Source organism: Rhagoletis pomonella, unplaced genomic scaffold (assembly GCF_013731165.1).
Source record: "Rhagoletis pomonella isolate Grant_MI unplaced genomic scaffold, Rhpom_1.0 Rhpom_scaffold_00007, whole genome shotgun sequence".
Lineage (NCBI taxonomy): Eukaryota > Metazoa > Arthropoda > Insecta > Diptera > Tephritidae > Rhagoletis > Rhagoletis pomonella.
Genome location: NW_023458561.1, coordinates 72,024,450 through 72,044,936, shown reverse-complemented (window position 1 = coordinate 72,044,936; position 20,487 = coordinate 72,024,450). Strand labels below are relative to the sequence as shown.

General features: G+C 37.4%; 1 protein-coding gene across 2 annotated transcripts in view; it reads right to left on the bottom strand.

The window, feature by feature from the left end:
• LOC118743540 (methyltransferase-like protein 25) overlaps nt 1-19,898 on the bottom strand; it is a 36,239-nt gene extending 16,341 nt beyond the window's left edge. Inside the window, exons 1-2 of one of the 2 annotated variants that reach the window (XM_036476293.1) lie at nt 18,575-19,895; nt 12,459-13,473 (exon numbers count right to left, since the gene is read on the bottom strand). In XM_036476293.1, coding sequence (XP_036332186.1) covers nt 13,318-13,473; nt 18,575-19,825 — 1,407 coding nt within the window. In that variant the 5' untranslated portion in view covers nt 19,826-19,895 and the 3' untranslated portion in view covers nt 12,459-13,317. Of the gene's footprint in view, nt 1-12,458; nt 13,474-18,574 lie in introns of those variants that run through there. The other variant, XM_036476295.1, reaches the window with a different exon arrangement.
• Nucleotides 19,899-20,487: the final 589 nt, after the last annotated feature.

Sequence of the window (20,487 nt, the reverse complement as noted above, 5' to 3'; positions counted from 1 at the left end):
GCCCAAAACCTCTAACGCTAACAGCCCTCTTAACCCTCCAAGGGCTCTGAGGGCTTTCAGTGATGTGGCCAAGGACCACTTGATCCTGGCGGTTATGGATAGGGGGCACCCGGAAGGAAACCTGACGGCCGACAACTGGAGGTCCGTCCTGGTGGGTCTCTGCCGGGTGTACAAGGAGATTCTCCGGAAAAATCCTGGCCCTGCACCAACTGTCCGCGATGCTGGTCTCTACCAAGGCCGCATCAAATTAGTTTCCTGCGCTGATGAACGGTCGGCGCGACTTTATAAGGAAGCAATTTCTTCTCTTGGGGAACTGTGGCCCAGCGCTGACTTGGTGGCAGTGCACAGGGATGAAATTCCTTGTAAGCCGCGAGCCAGAGCCTGGGTCCCAGAGGAACCCTCGAGTCCTGAGGAGATTCTGGATATCATCCAGGTCTCAAACGATGCACTACCAGCCCTTGATTGGAAAGTAGTGAAGGTCAGCGAGGTTAGGGAGCAGCAACGTTACATCACCTTGGTGATAAACGAGGAGTCTCTCCCGATCCTTGCTGACTGCAAGGGAGTAATTAGCTACGGCTTTTACTCCATTACCCTCAAAACCCAAAAAGGGAATGAGGGTAAAATGATAGAGCCGGGGAACACCGAGGGTGAACCCGAGGCTGGCAATCTTCCGCCTAAAGGCGGCCCTATATCTGGAGCAGAAAACGCCTTGAGCGGTCCTGCTTCTAACCAAGAGGTCCAGGAGGTTCTCGAGGCCACTTGCCCGGTGGTGAGGTCAGACTCGGCAGCGGAAACATACGCAATCTGTTTCTGGTGACGGATCGGTACTTAACCGGTGGACGAGGGAGTTCGGGAACCTGCTTCTGACGTCGGACTCAGAGGACGCCGATGATACCATCGTTGAGGCGTTCGATAGAACCCCGCCAGAAGTGATGGACGGGGACGATATTTTATAAGCTGTGGATGAAGGTTCTACAAATAAACCTTCATCACTCTAAAGCAGCTTCTGCAGCTCTGCTCCTGCACCTCAGTGATAGAGGGGAGGAGCTAGTTTTTGTCCAGGAGCCCTGGGTTGTTAAGCGCAGGGTTTGTGGACTTAATTCTGATGCTTACCGCATAGTGTCGGCACCTGTGGCAGGTAAGATCAGGGCATGTATATTAATCAAAAAAAGTATTTCTTATAATTTACTCACACAGTTCAGCGATGAAGATACGGTGAGCATCTCTGTGGAAAGCCAATCCACAACACTCTGGCTGATCAGTACATACATGCCCTACGATCGCCAAGACTGCCCTCCCGCTCGGTTACTGGACGTGGTGAAAGAGGCCAACTCGAGGAAGTTTCCCATAGTCATAGGAGCCGATGCGAATGCGCATCACGCGGTATGGGGATCTACCGACATCAACCCGAGGGGTGAGTTGTTACTTGATTTTATATTATTATATAATCTAGCCATCTGTAATATTGGTGATAAACCCACTTTTGTAACCTCAAATAGGAAGGAGGTATTAGATATTACCTTATCGTCTAGCGCTTTCTTTGAGAGTATTAGGGAGTGGAAGGTACTGAGCGACCATTCATTCTCTGATCACATGTATCTCTCATTTGTAATCTCCTTTGAACTTCCGGGCTCGGCCGCTTACAGAAACAAGAGACGTACTGACTGGACTAAGTTTAGGAAAGTACTCTCGGGGAATTTGCTCAACAAGGCTTCTCTCAGTAAGCTAGGCTTACTGTCCCCACCTGATGAAGCGGAGCTTTCTCTCGCAAACCTTGCTTCTCTCGGTGAGTTAGGCTCATCGGAACAAATTGAAGAAGCCGTTGATTGCATTACCGAAGCCTGTAATTCGGCCTTATCTGCTTCCTGCCCACTTGTACTTCCGAGAGGAAAGAAGAAGCCACACTGGTGGAGCAAAGAAATCGCCTCTCTAAGGAAGGAAAGCAGGATACTCTTTAATGCGGCAAAGCGCGATGGTTCTTGGGCTGCATATAAGGCAGCCCTGAAGAAATTCAAAAATGCCACCAGGAAAGCCCAAAGGGACTCCTGGAAGGATTACTGCGATAGCATAGAGGGTCAGTCGGAGGGAAATCGCCTGCGAAAGGTGCTTGCGAAAAGTCCGACGAACCCGATGTCTCGTGAGGAAATGCTTGAAGTCCTAATGAACGCGCATTTTCCAGGATGTACTGCGGAGCCCAACACCGCGGCTATTATCTCTGAACGGCCGTTGACTTCAGCGGACTTCATTGATGTACAAAGGGTAGACTGGGCCATAAAGTCCTTCCAGCCCTACAAATCTCCAGGTATGGATGGTATCTTCCCTGCCCAACTTCAGTCAGCATCTGACGTGTTATGTCCGATACTTGTCTTAATCTATAAGGCTTGTATCAAGCTTAGTTTCATACCCAAGGGTTGGACCCTGGCGAAAGTTGTTTTTATTCCCAAGGGAGGTAGACCCTCCCACGTTAAACCAAGTGACTTTCGACCGATAAGCCTTACTTCTTTCTTTCTCAAGGTTCTGGAAAGACTTGTAGACTTGCAGATCCGACAGGAAATTGATGTAAATAATCTCTCTAGCTGTCAACACGCCTACTGGAAAGGTAGATCTGTGGATACAGCTTTGCATAGTATTGTCAGCACCATTGAAAAGACTCTCGCTTTTAAGGAATTTGCACTAGGCGTGTTCCTGGACATCGAGGGTGCCTTCAATAATGTTCTCCCGGGAGCGGTCCTTCAAGCCCTAGCTCGCCTTGGGCTGGATCACCCTATGGTTGAGTTTGTTCGTCGCCTCTTAGGCAGTAGAACTATTTACTCGGAGATGGGGGAGGTATCTATAACAAGATATGCGAGTCGCGGAACCCCACAAGGCGGTGTTCTCTCCCCACTTCTTTGGAATCTAACTGTGGATACCCTGCTGTCACGGTTGCAAGGCACAGGTTGCCAAGTCATTGCTTACGCGGATGATCTTGCCCTGACGGCAATTGGTAAGCACCCCCAAGTTCTATGTGACTTAGTTCAAGGCGCCTTACGCGTCGTGGATACCTGGTCCAAAGAAGTAGGACTTAGTGTCAATCCGGCAAAAACGGCCATGGTTCTGTTTTCAAAGAAAACGAAAGCTGTCCGGCTACAACCTCCTTCCTTGAACGGTATCGTACTGACTTTCTCGGAGGAGGTTAGATATCTGGGCGTTATTCTTGACAGAAAGTTAACTTGGCGGCGCAATATAGAAGAGCGCTGCAAGAAAGCTATAACTGCTATGTATGCCTGTAAATCGGCGATTGGGAAAAAATGGGGATTGAAGCCTCATATTGTGAACTGGATGTACACAGCGGTTGTGCGTCCCATTCTATTCTACGGCATAACGGTTTGGTGGCCGTCCGTAGATAAATCTACAATAAGAAACAAATTAACAGCGGTCCAAAGGGTGGCGTGCATGATGATCACGGGAGCGTTACCATCGACGCCGACTAAAGCCCTAGAGACCTTGCTTCACTTGCTACCTGTGGACCTATATGGTAAACTACAGGCAAGCTGTAATGCTATTAGATTAAATGCGCTAATCAAATGGAGTGACACGAGGTTTGGGCACTCTAGGATCTTGGAAAATCTTCCAGATGACTTTAGGCGCCTGGACTACACAGTCCCGTCTACGGGACTAAAGAATTATTTCCGGACAAGGATCCCCTCAAGGGAAGAATGGGAGGAGGATTCGGTCCTGATATCGTATTCTGACTCAACAGCCATCTACACTGATGGCTCCAAGTTGGATCTGAAGGTAGGAAGTGGGGTATACTCGCAAGAACTCTCACTTAGCCTCAGTTTCCGTCTGCCAGATCTATGCAGCGTTTTTCAGGCTGAACTAACAGCAATAAATGAAGCTGCAAGCTGGCTGATCGATTCTCTAATTAATCTGAAGGCGGTAACAATCTTATCTGACAGCCAAGCGGCTACTAAAGCACTTAATAGTGACAAATCTACGTCGAAGGTTGTCTTGGAATGTAGACGTACTCTTAATGAACTGGCAAGGTGTTACGTCACTAATGTTGTGTGGGTGCCAGGCCACAAAGACATACCAGGAAACTGTACTGCAGATGAACTAGCAAGGAAAGGAACCTTGTTGCCTGCAATCAGTACAGCCCGTAATGCGGGCATTCCGCTATCTTCTTGCAAGCTCTGGCTTGAGAATAACTTCGTCGGACAGGCTAATAAAAGATGGTCTGCGGAGCCTACTTGCAGGATAGCAAGACATATCTGGCCTAAGCTTGACAAGCGTAGATCTCACCCTCTTCTCCACTTGGAGCGACCACTGTTGCGGCATGTTATTGGAGTTCTCACCGGGCATTGCCTGATGGGAATCCACGCCACTAGAATGGGTTTGCAGTCAAACGACTACTGTCGTAGCTGCCGCGATGAGGAGGAAATCGAAAGCGTGGAGCACTACTTATGCCACTATCCTGCTCTGGCTAGAGCTCGCCGATGCTCGTTCCTCCATTATTCTTTTGAATGTCTGGCCGAACTGGATTCAGCCAGTGTCTATGACTTTGTGCGCTTCATCAGAGCAACGAAGTGGTTCCACTACTAGGGTAAGAGGAGGGACATATGGAGTCTCTTATACGGCATCACAACGGGCCCTTGGTGGCCTAAGTGTGCCCTTTTCCTGAGGGATTAGGGCAGCCGAGTTAACCTAACCTAACCTAAACCTATGAGAAAACAGATTAAGCTTAAAAAATCTGCATAAAAATATTTAAAAATCTTTTCAACGTAATCGTAATAATGAGATTTTTGATGGTTTTTCTAACTTTTTTCAAATACTGATTTATAAAAAACTTGAATAACTACGCTAAAACTAATCTGAAACTTATGGAGTCTCAATAGAAAGGTACTTTCCCACTTTTTTTATTTCTGTGTAAAAAAGACTCATTTACGTCCAATTTTTTTCTACAAATACCAATATATCTTAATTCAACTTGGAATGGCGCTCGTTCATCCTAACTTTCTCTTTCATCCTTTGAATAGGTTTATTAGCTAAGAGATAAAAAGGGTGAAAGGTATTTTTTCCAATGATACCTCACAAGTCTAAATCGGAATAGTTTAGGTTCAGTTATTCAAGTTTTTCCTATACTCTTAGGTCTTCTTTTATGCGGTGCATGCGTTCCTCAGAAAACCGCATAAAAAAAAACGTATAAAAGTTCTTTACTTTCATACAAAAACAGAGGATGCGTTCCAGCATTTTCAAAAACCGCATAAATTCAGATACTCCATGTAAAAAATTCTGAAAAACCGCATAAAAAAATCCAGTGATGCAATAAAAAAAAATACCACAATAAATACATGAATTATGTAAGAATACAAAGACAATTTATTTATCAGAAGCATTGTCTCTTACAAACTGAAAACAAGTAATAAAAACCTTCGAAAAAACAAAATCGCTACAGCGAAAAAATGGTTTGAAAACCGCATAAATTCAAATCTGCATACAAAAAACGCATAAAAAGAGGCCCAAGTGTACCAATCTTTGAAAAAAGTTAAAAAACTCATTATTACGATTCCGTTGACAAGTTTTTAATTTTTTGTATGCAAATTTTTCAAGCTTAAACCGGTTTGTCATTTGGGGGGATTTAAAAAAAAAATCTTTAATGAACTATTTTTATTCATAAAAAAGTGCATTTTTGGAGGTATTTTCAAATCGGTCCAGCTCACGTAAATCTTGATATTTTTCCGATATATTTTGGTGCACTTCTTAAAATATATAATAGATTTTATAATTCAAATGGAAACACAGTACCGATATTTTTTTGTATGGGCAGTGATGTACTTATGAAGGTAAAATGTAAAATATTTAATTGTATGTATTCATATGTAACCATGGTCGTATACAGGAGGGTAGGTGGTTGTGGGACAGCTGCCCACCCCTAGACTCAAGAAAATTAAACCTTTTCTTCTTCTTATTTATTGGCGCTGTAGCCGCCTAAGCGATTTCGGGCGAGTCTAAAAGAGCACGACAGTCGTTTCTCTTCTGTGCCAACCAACGCAAATTGGAAATGCCAAGTGAAGCCCTTCTCCACCAGGACTTTCCAAGACAGTGGGGCCTCCCTCCAGTGTTGCCATTTATTTGTTTGTCATCCCGCCAGATTTATAGACAAAAATCGTTAGAATCCCGCTAAATCATTTAAATTCTGTGAACTTTTATGAAAAACGAATTTCTTTAATAATTTGTCAGTTCAATTTTATTTGATAAAATAAGAGATCATATATGTAGGAGAGGATCCGAATAAGGCACGACCTTCAGCCATCTGTTTAATGGATAAAATCTATTTTGTATGAAATTTAACGTGTTAGTAAATATTTCGCGAATGGGTGGGCTGACTGCAGAAGTTTTTGGTACTGCAGAAGTGTTTTGATGCAATGTCAAAAACCCGAAATTAGTTAAACAACATAAATTAGGGACGCCAAGTAACGTTTGAGTGTCCTATCGCATTGCAAAACGTAAATGTAATACTGTGTTTACATACGACGATTTTAGAGGCAACTTTTAGTTGAAAGTGGTGTAAACTGCTTTTCAACTAACTGCTTTCAACGAAGTTGTAAACACCCTATAAAGAATTGCGATAAATATGGATAAAATCGCAAAAACTAGCTAAGATCTCCTAAATAAACGCTAAAAATCGCGCTAGTCACCGAATTATAACTTTTACCGCTAAGTAGAAAAAAAAACGCTAGATCTAGTGGGAAAATCTCTAAAATGGCGACACTGCCTCCCTCTGCCTCTGCTACCACCAGCGAGTTCCGGGTTGAATACTTTCAGAGCTGCAGCGTCGGTGTCCATTCGAACGACATGGTCTGCCTTTATCTTTATCGTTGGAAAGCTCATCGTTCCATCGTCGTCTTTATTCGCCATCGACAACGCAAAAAAGGCATGTAAATCTCTCGCAGAATCTTTCTTCCGAAAACTAAGCGATCTCATCACTTCCAAGTCCATAATCATATAACTTGTGCGAACTCAATGAAACCATATTCAAAAGTAAACAAAAACTCTTGGTTATATGCGACTTTTGTTTAATAATACATTAATAAATACAATACAAAGTAATACAAATTTATTATAATAATAATTCCAATTAAAAACGGGCTATATAAACAAAACCAGACAATTTTTACATCGCGTTAAATGAATTATGCGTTTATACAATGTAATCTATTTATAATGGACTCGCTTAAGATGGAAACTCTGTTATTATGTACCTATTTGTCAAGTCCCCGTTCAAATACATGAAAAAACGCGGTTAAAATAGACTCGGTTCCACCTATAATGGACAAAAATATCGGGTTTTGTCCATCATAACTGGAGCTGTAAGGCCAAACTAAAAAAAAAAAGCAATAAATAAAGTTCGGTAATTCCCCGACATGGTACAATAAAAACAGGTAGAAGCCAATTTGACGTCAAACCTACAAAAGTCAAAGTTTTCGGCAAAGTAAAACTAAAAATGAGCGTGTGTAAGGAAAAATAAAAAAATACATTTCACTGGTTGACGATTTTAAGTAAATTTGAAGTTTATTTTTATTTATTTATTTTGTTTAGTTAAAATTTGTTAACTTGTATGTTGTTTTCTGTATTTGATTTATGAGTTGTAGTGTTGTTGGAGGGACTTTTCGGCATAAGGGTCATAGGAACAGCTTTTGGCATCAAACGTGCCTTTCCTGTACCTCCCGGTGTTGGTGTGAAATCTGCTCCTTTAAAATGGTTAACGCACAGCAAGGCATTTCGCTGCAGCTCCGCCCCACAGCTGCTTTCGCAACGCTCCTTACGCGAAGGACATTGAGGCAGGTTACAAAAAATTAGTGGTATCTGCTTTATATTTAACACCACATGAAAAACAACGAAATATAGGAAATAAAATAAAAACAAGTTGAAGTTAAAAGTTTGGTTCTCATGAGAGCAACGTCATTTTGGCTTCTACCTGTATTTATGTGCCTTGATTCCCCGAATTCAGTAAAGAGAGGCAACAGAAAATAGGTGTGTGCTCGGATTGAGAGGACAAAATTGTCCAGCAGCAAAAGTTCTGAGCTCTCAAAGAGACGAAGTATCAACAGAAGTACGAGAACGCAAAATTTGCAAAGACTTGCAACCTTCGAAACAGCTGATCATTTGCACAGTTACCACTGGTGATTAATTTGGCAATTTATTATCTGTTTGGTACATTTTCCCCAAATTTGCATTTTATACAATTGCATACTTTTGGAATCGCAAACCTTTTTAAAATACCAACTAATTATATCGGAATGAAGAAGTTATTTTTTTCATAATTATTTGTGACATCACATGGTGACGCATTCAAAAACAAGAGTATCTCCTCCAAACACCCATCATTGATCCAAAGAAAATGTAATAGATATAGCTACAGATGTAGCTTTAAAATTATAAAATTTTCATTTCAACAATCAACCTACCAAAGCCGAAAACTTCAGCAAAACAACATTTCAGCATGCTGCATTTAAATCTATTTTGGTATATTTAAAGGTAAATTATGGTACAAACGAGAAATGGCGTACGGCAACCATAGTCGGCACACACTAAAGTAAACAAACTGGAGTTTAATAGCAAATTAACGAAAAATAAACACAACAAACGTTGAGCTTATTAAATTTACGCACTTTTTAGTTGTATACTAGCATTTATAATAAAATTTGCAATAAGTAACTCAAAAAGGCGATATTTTCAAACATTTGTTTATGATCAGCTGATTTTCTTACTTGCAAGTTTTAGCTGGGAAAAATTTTTCCACCAGAAATTTGCAGCTCTCTTTCACATTTTGCTCTCTCAATTTCCCCTACTTTGCAAGTTTTTCGGGTACGAGAACGCAAAACCAGTAAAAGTTTTCTAAAACTTTAGATAGTTGGGCGTACGAGTACACTTCTATTGTAAGTGACGGTTGATTTTTGATCTGTGTTTTGTTCACTTTAATAAAAATGACGGAAAGGAAAACGGGCATTTACCTTGCATGTACATTATTTAAAAATATTGTATTGCTCTCTGCAGCTGGACAGACCACATTCATATTGTCATTATGCCTAATTTAGAAATAAAGCAAGATTCATGAGCCAGTAGCCAAGGCACTCCAGTCGGAAAACCTGGGTGTAATTAATTGCGTTTTCGTTTCTACCAAAAAACGTTACCTTCTCATTGCCCTCTGGGAACAAACACTACCAGCCGGGCAATAAAAAGGCAAAATTTTTTTTAAAAACGAAAACACCATAAGTGTGCTGACCATATAAGACAAATCATAACAATAATAAAAGAACACAATCACTCTGCACAGCTTTTAGAATCAGCAACGAATATAACTGAGCCCTCAAATATTGAATTACGTCTCCGCAGAACTTGAAAAACTTAGCGATCTGTTGATTTTAGTGCAAAGTTATGCGAAGTATGCATAATCAGGCCTTTAATAACACCATTGGAAATAATATTCAATTGAAATTGCTTTCCACGGAATGCGCCGTTGCATATAGTGTCGAGCTTTTACGGACTAAATTGCGTCCTTTGAAAGGTCGTTCAGCACACTTTGGCGGGTCAAAACTTTGCTACGATCAACAATGCAAGAAGACCGCTCGAATGGCGTTCATCGCAAATTGGTTGAGCAAATGGGAGATGAACTTACATCAAACGTTTTAAAAAGATTTTCTGAGGATACCAGAACACTTATCATTACTCAAACCTAAAAAATTATATTTATATACACACACAAAAAACAATAAAGTTTAATTAAATCATTTGCCCGCCTATATAAACTCATGGCCCCTCCCTAGGTCTAGGACTGGCTACGCCCTTGTATATGTAATACCACTGCCTGCATTTTCTATGCGGAAGTTACTAATTCGGCACGATATTTCTTTGAAAATGATCGCCGATGATATAGCCATTTTTTCGAAATTGTACCCGCTCTCGAGAAGAACTGTTCCACCAATGAGAGGTCTCGCATTGTGTCGGTTTTCATTTCATCAAATTTCAAATCTCCCTATAACTTCAAAAATAAAACCTGTGCACATCTATGTAGAGTCCCAGTTCTTTAATTTCACTTCTCATTTTGAAAATTCCAAACAACAGTGCAGATGTGATGACCTTCAAAAAAAAATAGATGGCAACTCTAATTAAAAATATTATCAGCCTATAGTTTTCTTAAAACTCATTCGTTTGACACTAATATTTCGATATTTCATTTATATATCTTTCGTATAAAAGAAACAAATTCGACTTTTCAAAGAGATGGCAACCCCTTTAAAAGTATTTTCAAACTAAAATTTTTCGCCTGGCATTGTTATACATATTTCAATTAACTGATGAATTAAGTTGAATTTAATTTTTTTAAGCGCATGGCAACTCTCCTAAATACAGTTTAGAAATAAATTTTTTTCAAATCCATTTCGATTGGTACCCATCTTTTGACAATCCATTTAACTTATTAAATAATTTGAGTCAACATTTTTCAACAAAAAAAAAATGTTCAGCTTAAAGATTTCTTAACACTCGTTCTTTTGATAACCGTATTTTACAATTTCATGTAACTTATGTATAATTAAACAAAATACCACTTTCAAAAGAGGCGGCAACCCTCTTAAAAATTATTTTCGAACTAAAATTTCCTTAAATATTTTTCGTCTGACATTTTTATAAATATTTCATGTAACTGATGAATTAAGTTGAAATTTATTTTCTAAACACGTGGCAATCCTCCTAAATATAGTTCTCAAATAAAGGATTTTAAACTCATTTCTATTGATAACCATCGGTTAGTAATTCGTTTAACTTATTAAATAATTTTAGTTTAGCCCTTTAAACTGGGGCAACCCGCAAACACATCAAAAATTTTCTAAATTGTCAAACTAAGTATTTTTTGAAGCTCTTTCATTTTACATCCATCGTCAATATTTCATATAAAAAATAGTTTAATTAGACTTCTCAAAAGGTGGCAACCCTATTCAAAATATTTTCAAACTACTACCTTCTTAAAGGCTCCGTTATGCATACTTGGCATTGCTTGAGCGTTGTCACATAAGGAATCTGTTAAATGAGCTTCGCGTGTAAGCGGTTACCCAACGCACAGCATTACAAACGTAAAAGTCTGTTTTTTTTTGATTTCTACGTAAAAATGGTATAGCAGTGCATGCAATGCCACGTATGCATAACAGAGCCTTAAACCTCTTTTGTATGACACCCATAAGCGATACCCTATTCACATACCAAATTCCTTTAATTAAAATTTAATTATATTTTTTTCATATGTGGCAACCCTCCTATACGTGGTTTCATAACCATTTCGATTGATACTCATATTTAATAACTGAATTAAGTTTTTAATTAATTTGAGCTTAATTTCTTAACAGGTGGCAACTTTTTTCAAAAAAGTGGTACCTCACTTTTGAAAATCGAACGGGCGGTTATTAAATTATTTGAATGCAATTCTTTATCAGGTGGCAACTCTTTTTCCGAAAAAGTAAAACCTTATTGCACATCTACAGACCAAGCGCTTTAATTTGACACCTCATTTTTGAAAATCGGGCGAACCGTACAGATCTTTTATATACATAGATTATATATATATAGATTTCGATAGGAATAATAGTAATTTGTGCTATAAATTCGGAAGTGCTGCAGAGGATTCTTTGGTTGGTTAAATTTCTGATAAAACGTAATGAGAAATTCTGGAATACCTTTGAACTTGCAACCACAGCCGCGGAGTAACGGTATTTTCATCCTGCTTTCGGCTTAGATTACTAGCTGAAACGCACCCATATTTTATGTAATTCCAACCACATAAAAAAAAAATTTAAAAAGCAGTTCCAGAACTTCATAGTAAAAAGGCAATCAAATAACGCATTTATTTAAAATTAAATGTATTTATATATATTTATTTATAAATTAATTTGATTATTTGTTATTCGAATATGATCATGGCAAAGAACGTAGATAATAAGAAGGGACAACTCGTTATAATTGTAGCGAAAGCGTGCAACAGGGGTGTGCCTTCTCTTTTGTCCTAGCATATTTTTTGATTGGATGAAAAGAGTTGCCCTTCTTCTTATTATCTGCATTCTTTGATCATGGTAAAATTATGAAGGGACTTCTTTATTTCTTCTACATTCAAACAACATCCGAGTGTCGATATATTGAAAAAAAAGAAAGAGAGATCCGATAAGAGAATATACTAACAAGTAATTTTTAGCAAAAAAAAAACCGACTTAAAAAAATATATATATATCTATGTATATATTTCAGGATCCAATGATCGGATCTAAACCAAATTAGTATGGGATCACCTCTGAGACACTACCTTTCCGTTGCAAAAATCGGTTGACGTGGTGCAAAGTTATGCGGTAACATACATAAAAAAAAAATAAAAAAAAATATTCCGACGAACTGATAACCTCCTCCTTTTTTGGAAGTCGGTTAAAAATGACAATTTTACTTTTCAAAATTCAGAAGCGGTTTAACAAATTCTTAGAAGCTCTCCTACCATAAAATAAATGATAAATAAATGGGTTGGAAACTTACTTTTCTAATTTAAAGTGGCGTTTTTATTTTTTCTCTCCGACGTCAGGATTTATTTTAAATGACTTTGTAATTTCAAAGATACGATTAATTCTAAAAATTATTTAAAAAATTCAATGCATGCTTCAATGCTGAAACATCGATGGTTTTTCAAAATTTGAGAATTAGGCTATTTAGCCTTTCACTTTGCAAATTGTTCTCATGGGAATAAATTCTATTATATACGAAATGTCTGTTAAAATATAGAGTTTAGTTGAATCTGCTTAAATTCTATAGGATTTCCTCTATAATTTGATACTCATACTTCTTCTCTAAGCACATTTCACTGAATTTTTTAAATCATTTTCGAATATCTGACGTCAGAGTGAAAAACTAAAAGCGCTACGAGTATTTTACTATATTTGCAATTGAATTTAACATTAGCAAAAACCAGCCTTTAGTAAACCCAGTCAAATACATTTAAATATTGTACTTCAACGTTATAGTTAGTATATGTATGCTTATTCAAACATACATACATACATATGTACGTTTGTATATGTAACTGCATATTTTTTGTAAGTACGCCACAAAGCTAATTGTATTATAAGAGGTGCTTTTATACCTGGAACTTGAAAGCTTTTCGGAAGAGTAATAGCAGCGAATACGTTTTAAACTTAAAACAGGTAAATACAAGCATACATATGTATGTATGTATGTATGTACATATATAAACACAGTACACAGCTCGTGTCTAAGCCCATTTCACTTTCACTTTCGCTATCAGCAGCATTATAACTTCTCGGCAATTAAGACATAGCATCGTGGTGATAACTTCTCATCCAGAATCTTTTGAAATTGTACATTTAATTTCAAATCTGGTTGCGCATCAGCAAATTCCTGCATGTAACATAATCGGTCGTAAAGCACAATGTTCTCGCACAGTTTCTAGGGAGGAAAATTATTATTAATTTTGATCTAGTGGAAGTAAATTATTTTCTCATCAATTACTATCTATAATGCTTAATTTAAGACAGTACAAATGTTTGTTATTAACGTTATACTGTAACCAAAGGACTACATACAGAGTATGCACCACATTTTCGCGTTCTTGTACGAAAAATGTTTATTAGAAAAATTAAAATGAAAATGCGATTTTTTTAATGGAGTCTTTATAACTTTATTTCAGTACTTAATAATAAGTTTTTAATAATGACTACATACATAATAAACAATTTTATTCCTTGTTTATTGGGGAAGTGGTACGTTTTGTAAATAAATATCTAGTCAGGTAAAATATTTTTTGGCGGTGCATATAAACAGAATTAGCATTAAGAAGAAAATTTCGCATGATAGTAAGTATTGTAATAATACAATACAATACAACTTGATAAAAAAATCACAGCTGCAGTGGTCCCAGCGCTATTCAAATATGAATTAATTTATACGATTGATTATACATATGCGGGAAAACAGTAATTACACGGTGCTACAAAAAGAAAGTCACGAAATGCACCCCAAACAAAACTTAGTGTGGGTTGTAGGTAGGGTCGAGGATAACGAGGTTTCTTATATGTATTTAGCTGCTGTACCCTCCACTTAGATTTTATACAAAAAAACGTTATTTTCGTACTTGATGCACTTATCTATTAAACGCTCCACTATTTTTATCGGATGTTACAAACCAAACATGTTTAGAAAAGGGGATTTATAGGCTCTTAAAATTATGTTCAACAATACATTATTAGTATTATACGGTGTTTACATGAGGCGATTTTATACGCAACTTTTTGTTGAAAGCAGCAATCGCCTGGTGTGAACGGCCTTTCAACTAACCGCTTCCAATGATGTTGGGGGGCAGCCAACTTTTGATTCAACTAAACGCCTCTAAAATTGCCTGAAAATCGCCTTGTGTGAACACCGTTTTACCTTTTTGGGAGTTTTCATCGGGTAAAAGTGAAAAATCCGCCACTTTTTTCTATATTTTTCCAACTTTGACCATCGTCAATATTTACTCAAAATTGATATTTACAATGGCCCATTTTTTTTTTTGCTAAAGAGCCACTGTATATATCAGTTTTGAGTAAATATTCATGAATTCCTTAATTGCACTGCTCAAAAAAATCGGAAAACCCGGTACATACACACATATAAATTCAGGGCCGTATTTCTACTTTAAATTTTTATGTGATTGCATTAGGCGAGATATCAGTTTATACGAAATAAATGTACTTCTAGATAAATACTAGATAGTTGGCAACTTTCACAAAAAAAAATTTTTAATTAGCGACGGCCAAAGTTGAAAAAATTAAGAGAAGAAGGGGTTTTTTTTTTTAATTTTGCCCGTTGAAAACTTCCAAGAATCTAAGTCTAACAAATTATGGCTGTACATCATTAAAGGTCTATAAATTCCCTTTTTAAACACTTTTAATTTTTAAAATCGGATGAAAAATGGTCAAGCTATTAATAGATAGGTGCATCAGGAACTATAAGAAACCCCTATTTGCATGTTGTCCTCGACCCTACCTACAACCTGCACAGAGTTTTGTAACGGGTATATTTCGTGATTTGTTTTATCACCGTGGTGTTAAAAACTATCACAAAACCAATTTCAATTCCACCAAAAATTTCGCTAGCAATCGAAAATTTGGCGAACAAAATGGTATTTTGATAGGAGAGAAACATTCATTAAATACACATCTCACATCCAAAGGCAAATAAACACCACGAATGAGGTGGCACAGAAAAAAAATCTATTATGGCTACCCTGTCTCAATGCTGCCCTAGTAGAGAATCTCTAAGTACTTCACAAATTTAATGGCGAATAATTATAGCGGCGCTCATATATCTATATTAAGTAAGTTGAGTTAGAAAACTATCCAAAAGTTTAAAAGAAAATAAGTCTCTTGGCTCTTTTCTTTCATTGTTAATTGGTGTTTGCATTGTTCAACTTTAACATGCGATTAGTTGAATCAAAAGTTGAACGAAAGTTGGCTGTCGACCAACCTCATTGAAGGTGATTTGATGAAAGGCCGTTTCCACTATTCAACTCTCGCATTCAACACAAAGTTGAACGAAAATTTGAACAATGCACCAGAAGCATGAATGTGCAAATTTATCAGTTCCGAATTATTTAGTTGATTTCATTAACCCTTGGGTGTTCTATGTTATAAATGTAGAATTAACAGTCTCATTGCGAGAGTCCTGTCGAATGCAAGGAATTTTTCGAGACTCGAATCGTATCGAAAATTTCATGTCATTGCCTAAAATTTCGACGCGATTAGTGTATTAAAACGGAAAAACTTGGCAGCACTGCAAAGTTTTCGAAGATTTTCGTGGTTTTCTTATTTCAACACGACAGTAGACAATGCCAATGTTATCGAGTCGTACAATTTAGCCTAATTTACGACTAAAAGCATAAACAGACGGCAGCATTGATCCGGATCAACTCGGGAATTAACTGCTGTTGATCCGGATTAAGTCCGAGTTACTCCGGATCAACGCTGCCGTCTGTTTAAGCTTTTACGCAATAAGGCTGTAAGTCTAGTAAAAAACAACTATCAAATTTGATTTCCCAAAATTTTTATTTTTACACATTCATGTTTCTGGCATACGAGCGACGATACTGAAAACTCAAAATCTGAAAATCAATGCTACGCAAATCTGTTAAAAAATGTTAAAAAAAGTATTGAAAAAGTCAAAATTTTAAACAGGTTTTTCTAGATTTGCATAGCAATTAAAAGGCCCCTTATTCATTAAAAAAATTACAACTGTTGGTAGTAGCGATTTAAAGATATTAGTAAACTTACGCGCTGGCATCTCGTTACAAAAAACAAAAGTGGCTTTTGACTTCGATTACAAAATTGCAAAACTCTGCAAATTTGGCAAAACTATTTGCATACAAGTTTTTGTAGTAATATTGGAAATATATTTAAGGTTAATTTTCCAGGTTTTAAATGAATGTATAAATGTTTTCTGCTTTTTGTCTAATCAGCGGAAGTATCTGGCGTGACGTTACTGGCGTTACGTTACTAAAATTTCCATCAAAAAAAGCTTGGTTAACATTGTTCTTGAAAGGGTTTTTAACGAAGGTACTTTTTATTTTGACATCAGCGTCATCAGCGGTTAAATTTTTTGCAAATCAATGTCTTATTACATTTCAACCAAACATGCCAAATATGTAACAAATCAGGGCAGAAATACGTTTTTTTCAAAATATATCGACCCTGGCGCCACCCAACGAGACCATTTTTGGCAAAAATGTTTCTGCTCACATAGTCAGTATATATATATTTTTTTTTACGCGGTAGAACAGAATCCAAACATTGTATTCGTACATTTAATAGTCAGCCTTTTTTCATTTTGAGTCTAAGCTGCTAATTTCTGCGGAATAAATTTGCCTACAAAACAGCTGATCAAAGTCACCTCCCTGAAATATACGGAAATAATGAAATGGTTTCTGATGGCTTGGGAAGTAAGCAAATATGTACTCATATTCTTAGTTTTCCCAAAGGAATTACACTTAAGAAAATGAGTGCTTTCCTTTTCAGGTCAATATAATTTTCAAGGATCAATGAAACATTCGAATCTGTAAGAACACATTGATTACACGCCGTTTATGTTTTATGCATGCACAGATTCCTTAAATTCCAAAAAAATAAATAAATAAATATTGGTATATACTAGAGTGGGCCCAAATAGGACAAGGAATTAAAAAAGCATAATTTATGAATTATAATAATCTGAGCCTGCGTAATACTTAAATGGCATGTAGTTAATGTATTCTTACAGTTTCGAGCGTTTTCATTGATGCTAGAAAATTATATTTAACTCAAAAGGAAAGAACTCATTTTTTACGTGAAATTCCTATGGGAAAACTAAAGGCTTGACGCTTACCCTAGAGAGATAATTAATTTTTTTTGACGTGGTCTTATGTACAACAACACATTTATGTATATTAGGGTGGTCCTTAAATGTAAGAAGCAAATTTTTACATCAGATTTCCTAAGCCTCAACTCCTACGTCAATGCTACCTTAGTCGAGGATATCACATATAAATTTTGGTCCCGATTGGAGAGGTGTGTCGCAGAGGGGACAAAGATCAGATTCCTCTATGGAGACTAAAAAAATTTAAGTTAGTGTTTTTCATCTAATACCCAAAATCGAGACTACCATAGGCGAAGATATCACATATAAATTTTAATCCCGATTGAAGTCGGTTAAAACGTGTCGCACAGGGGTCAAAGTTCAGATTACCCTATGAAGACGTCTTAACCGACTCCAATCGGGACCAAAGTTTATATGTGATATGCTCGGCTTCAGTAATATGGACTTTGGTTATTAAATGAAAAAATAATAATTAATTTTTTGATTCCATAGAGGCATCTGGCATATTATCCCTTTTGGACACGCCTTAACCGACTCCAATCGGGACCAAAATTTATACGTGATATCTGTGTCCGCGGTATTACCGATTGGGAGGGTGAGACTGAAAAAATTGGGGTTTTAAGTACCACCCTAATGTATATACATACATACATATGTAAATTAATATTTGAATACTACATCTCGGGAAAATAAATTAAATACGAGTGATTTTAATTTTTCTTCAATTTTTGTGTAATTTTACACAAATTTGAAATTACTATATTTACTCGGAAAAGGAGATTTTTGCTTTCGTAATTAGACAGCAAAATTTGAAAGCGAGGTGATTCCATCGCTACGTTTAACTGTACTTTATATATGTGCATATCGTCGTTTAAAGAACAAAACCGCGTATCGTCGTTCTGCGAAACCGCATAACTGACATTTTTTGCCAAAAATTGGATTTGCTCACTCAAGCTCTTGGCTCAAGCTTTATCCATTCGTCCTGAAATATACTAGCCTGAAATGCGATTGCTTTATAAAAGAGAGAACCTTTTTGGAATACGAGTGTATTTACTCTATAGAAAATAAATTATGCAACCTCACATACGCGGTTTTGCATTTTGTTGATACGCGGTTTTATTGTTTAAACGGCGATATGCATTTGTAAATAAAAATCACTGACCTGTAATGTTGTTTGCAGACATGTCAAAGCTTCGGCCAATTTCGGTCCCACATCAGCATAGCTATTGAAAATTTTATTAAATTTTTCTTCGTGTTCCTCATTCCACAAGCGCACAGTTAGATGCTGCGCATCCGTTTCCTTTGATCTCTGTTCATAGTGTTGGCAAAAACCTGCAAAACTTTCTATTTGACACACATTTTTAATAGGTTGTTGACATTTTACAACAGCTGCATCGTCTATAATGGCATCAGCAACAGCGCGCCAAAACATTTGTTTTCCATGCGCCAGGTGCTCCTTCTCTGAGCAGTTACGCCAACGTGCACTAGTCTCTTGACATGCTAGACGTAAAAATGGTCGATTAAAATAACTTTGTATTTTGGAGTCTTTCTCTGCGGCAGCTGTTTTCAAGGCAGCACTGAGTGGAAAGTTTACGAAGTTGCCATCCGGAGTATGTTGCAGTTTGTGATAGCAACAGGGCATGATGACCAAACATTTAACTGATGCCAATTCAAAAAATAACTTGATTGCTGTCACGCTAAGATCAGCACATGCATGTAAGCCTATAATTGCCCATTTGTCGAGCAACGTCTGCAAATCTTCGAATCCACTAGAAGCTATGTGATGCTTAATAGCTTCACCGGCGTTCGCTTCAACGAACTGTTCCTTGTAGGTGACACGCTTCCTGGCTTCCGGCATCAGCACTTGCAGACGTTTGTGTGCAGCAATTACACGAGAACTATCGCCCTCTAATCCAAGAATACACCAGTTTTGGTTAACGAGGCACAACGACTCGCTGAGATATCCCAAGCCAGAACCAAAGTCAAGTAACAAGGAAACATCGCCACAGTGACTGAGTATAACTTCAGAAAGTTGTATAATTTCGTGCTGCTTCTTAGCACTAATTTTTCGCAGCCGATTTATCGGTAAGGTCTTCGCCAGGCTTTGTGCATTTGGTTGATCATACGCTTCCTTAGGTATAAGCTTGCGAAGTGTTGAGCGAAATGTTTGCAAGGCGGAAGAGTTAATACCGTTATTGATTTCATCGCATTCGTACAAAAAGGGAAATTTATTTAAATCGCTGTTGTTCAAATGTAGAAAATACTCCACATAATCATGAGGGAATTTTTCCAATATTCCAGCTTTGATAAATCGGGTGTTGGCAGTATGATAGATCCAAGAATGTGCGTCTAGAAAATCAACCGAAGCTCTAAAGTAATCTATAGCTGATGAGAATGCGGTGGGCAGAGTCATTTCTGAAAGTGAATGTATTGATAAGCTAGTTTGAATATTAACTTCAAAATAAATAGTATAGAATTTCGTCATCGAACGAAACTCGAATCCAAATTTAAATTCTATTGGAACTTGAATCATGTATTGGAACATACAGATGTAATTTTGGTTCGCTCGATTTGGAGCGATCAGAGATGCCGTGGTTCGGGCCCAAACCGTATAAATACTATAATAGCCACGAAGGAGTGAATACCTACTAAGGCATTCAGCAGAAATTTTCAATATTTCTCCATTTATTAACCCAGGCAGCAAAAAATCCGAAAATCGATCCGAAAAAGGAAAAAGTCCCTTTACCAATTCCATTTGACGATCCGTTTTCCCACAAAAGTGTGCGGCAGACACGTATGTATGTACAGACAAGTTCCGAAAATCGTTTGTGAAATGCATACTTTTTTGGCTATTTTTCTGAAATTTGCCATAAGCACTTGTAAAACGTTTGTTTTTGTTTTGCCCTGAAGTATAGGCACACACAGTGGTCTTGAAACAATGATAGGTATGACTAAAATGCCAACCAAAACTGCTTGCATACCTGTTTTGGAACGCACCCATAGATCAATATGCCGTTGGAATTAAAATCATATCTGCTCCTATGCCTAAAATATTGTCAAATGAAAATTTGGAAA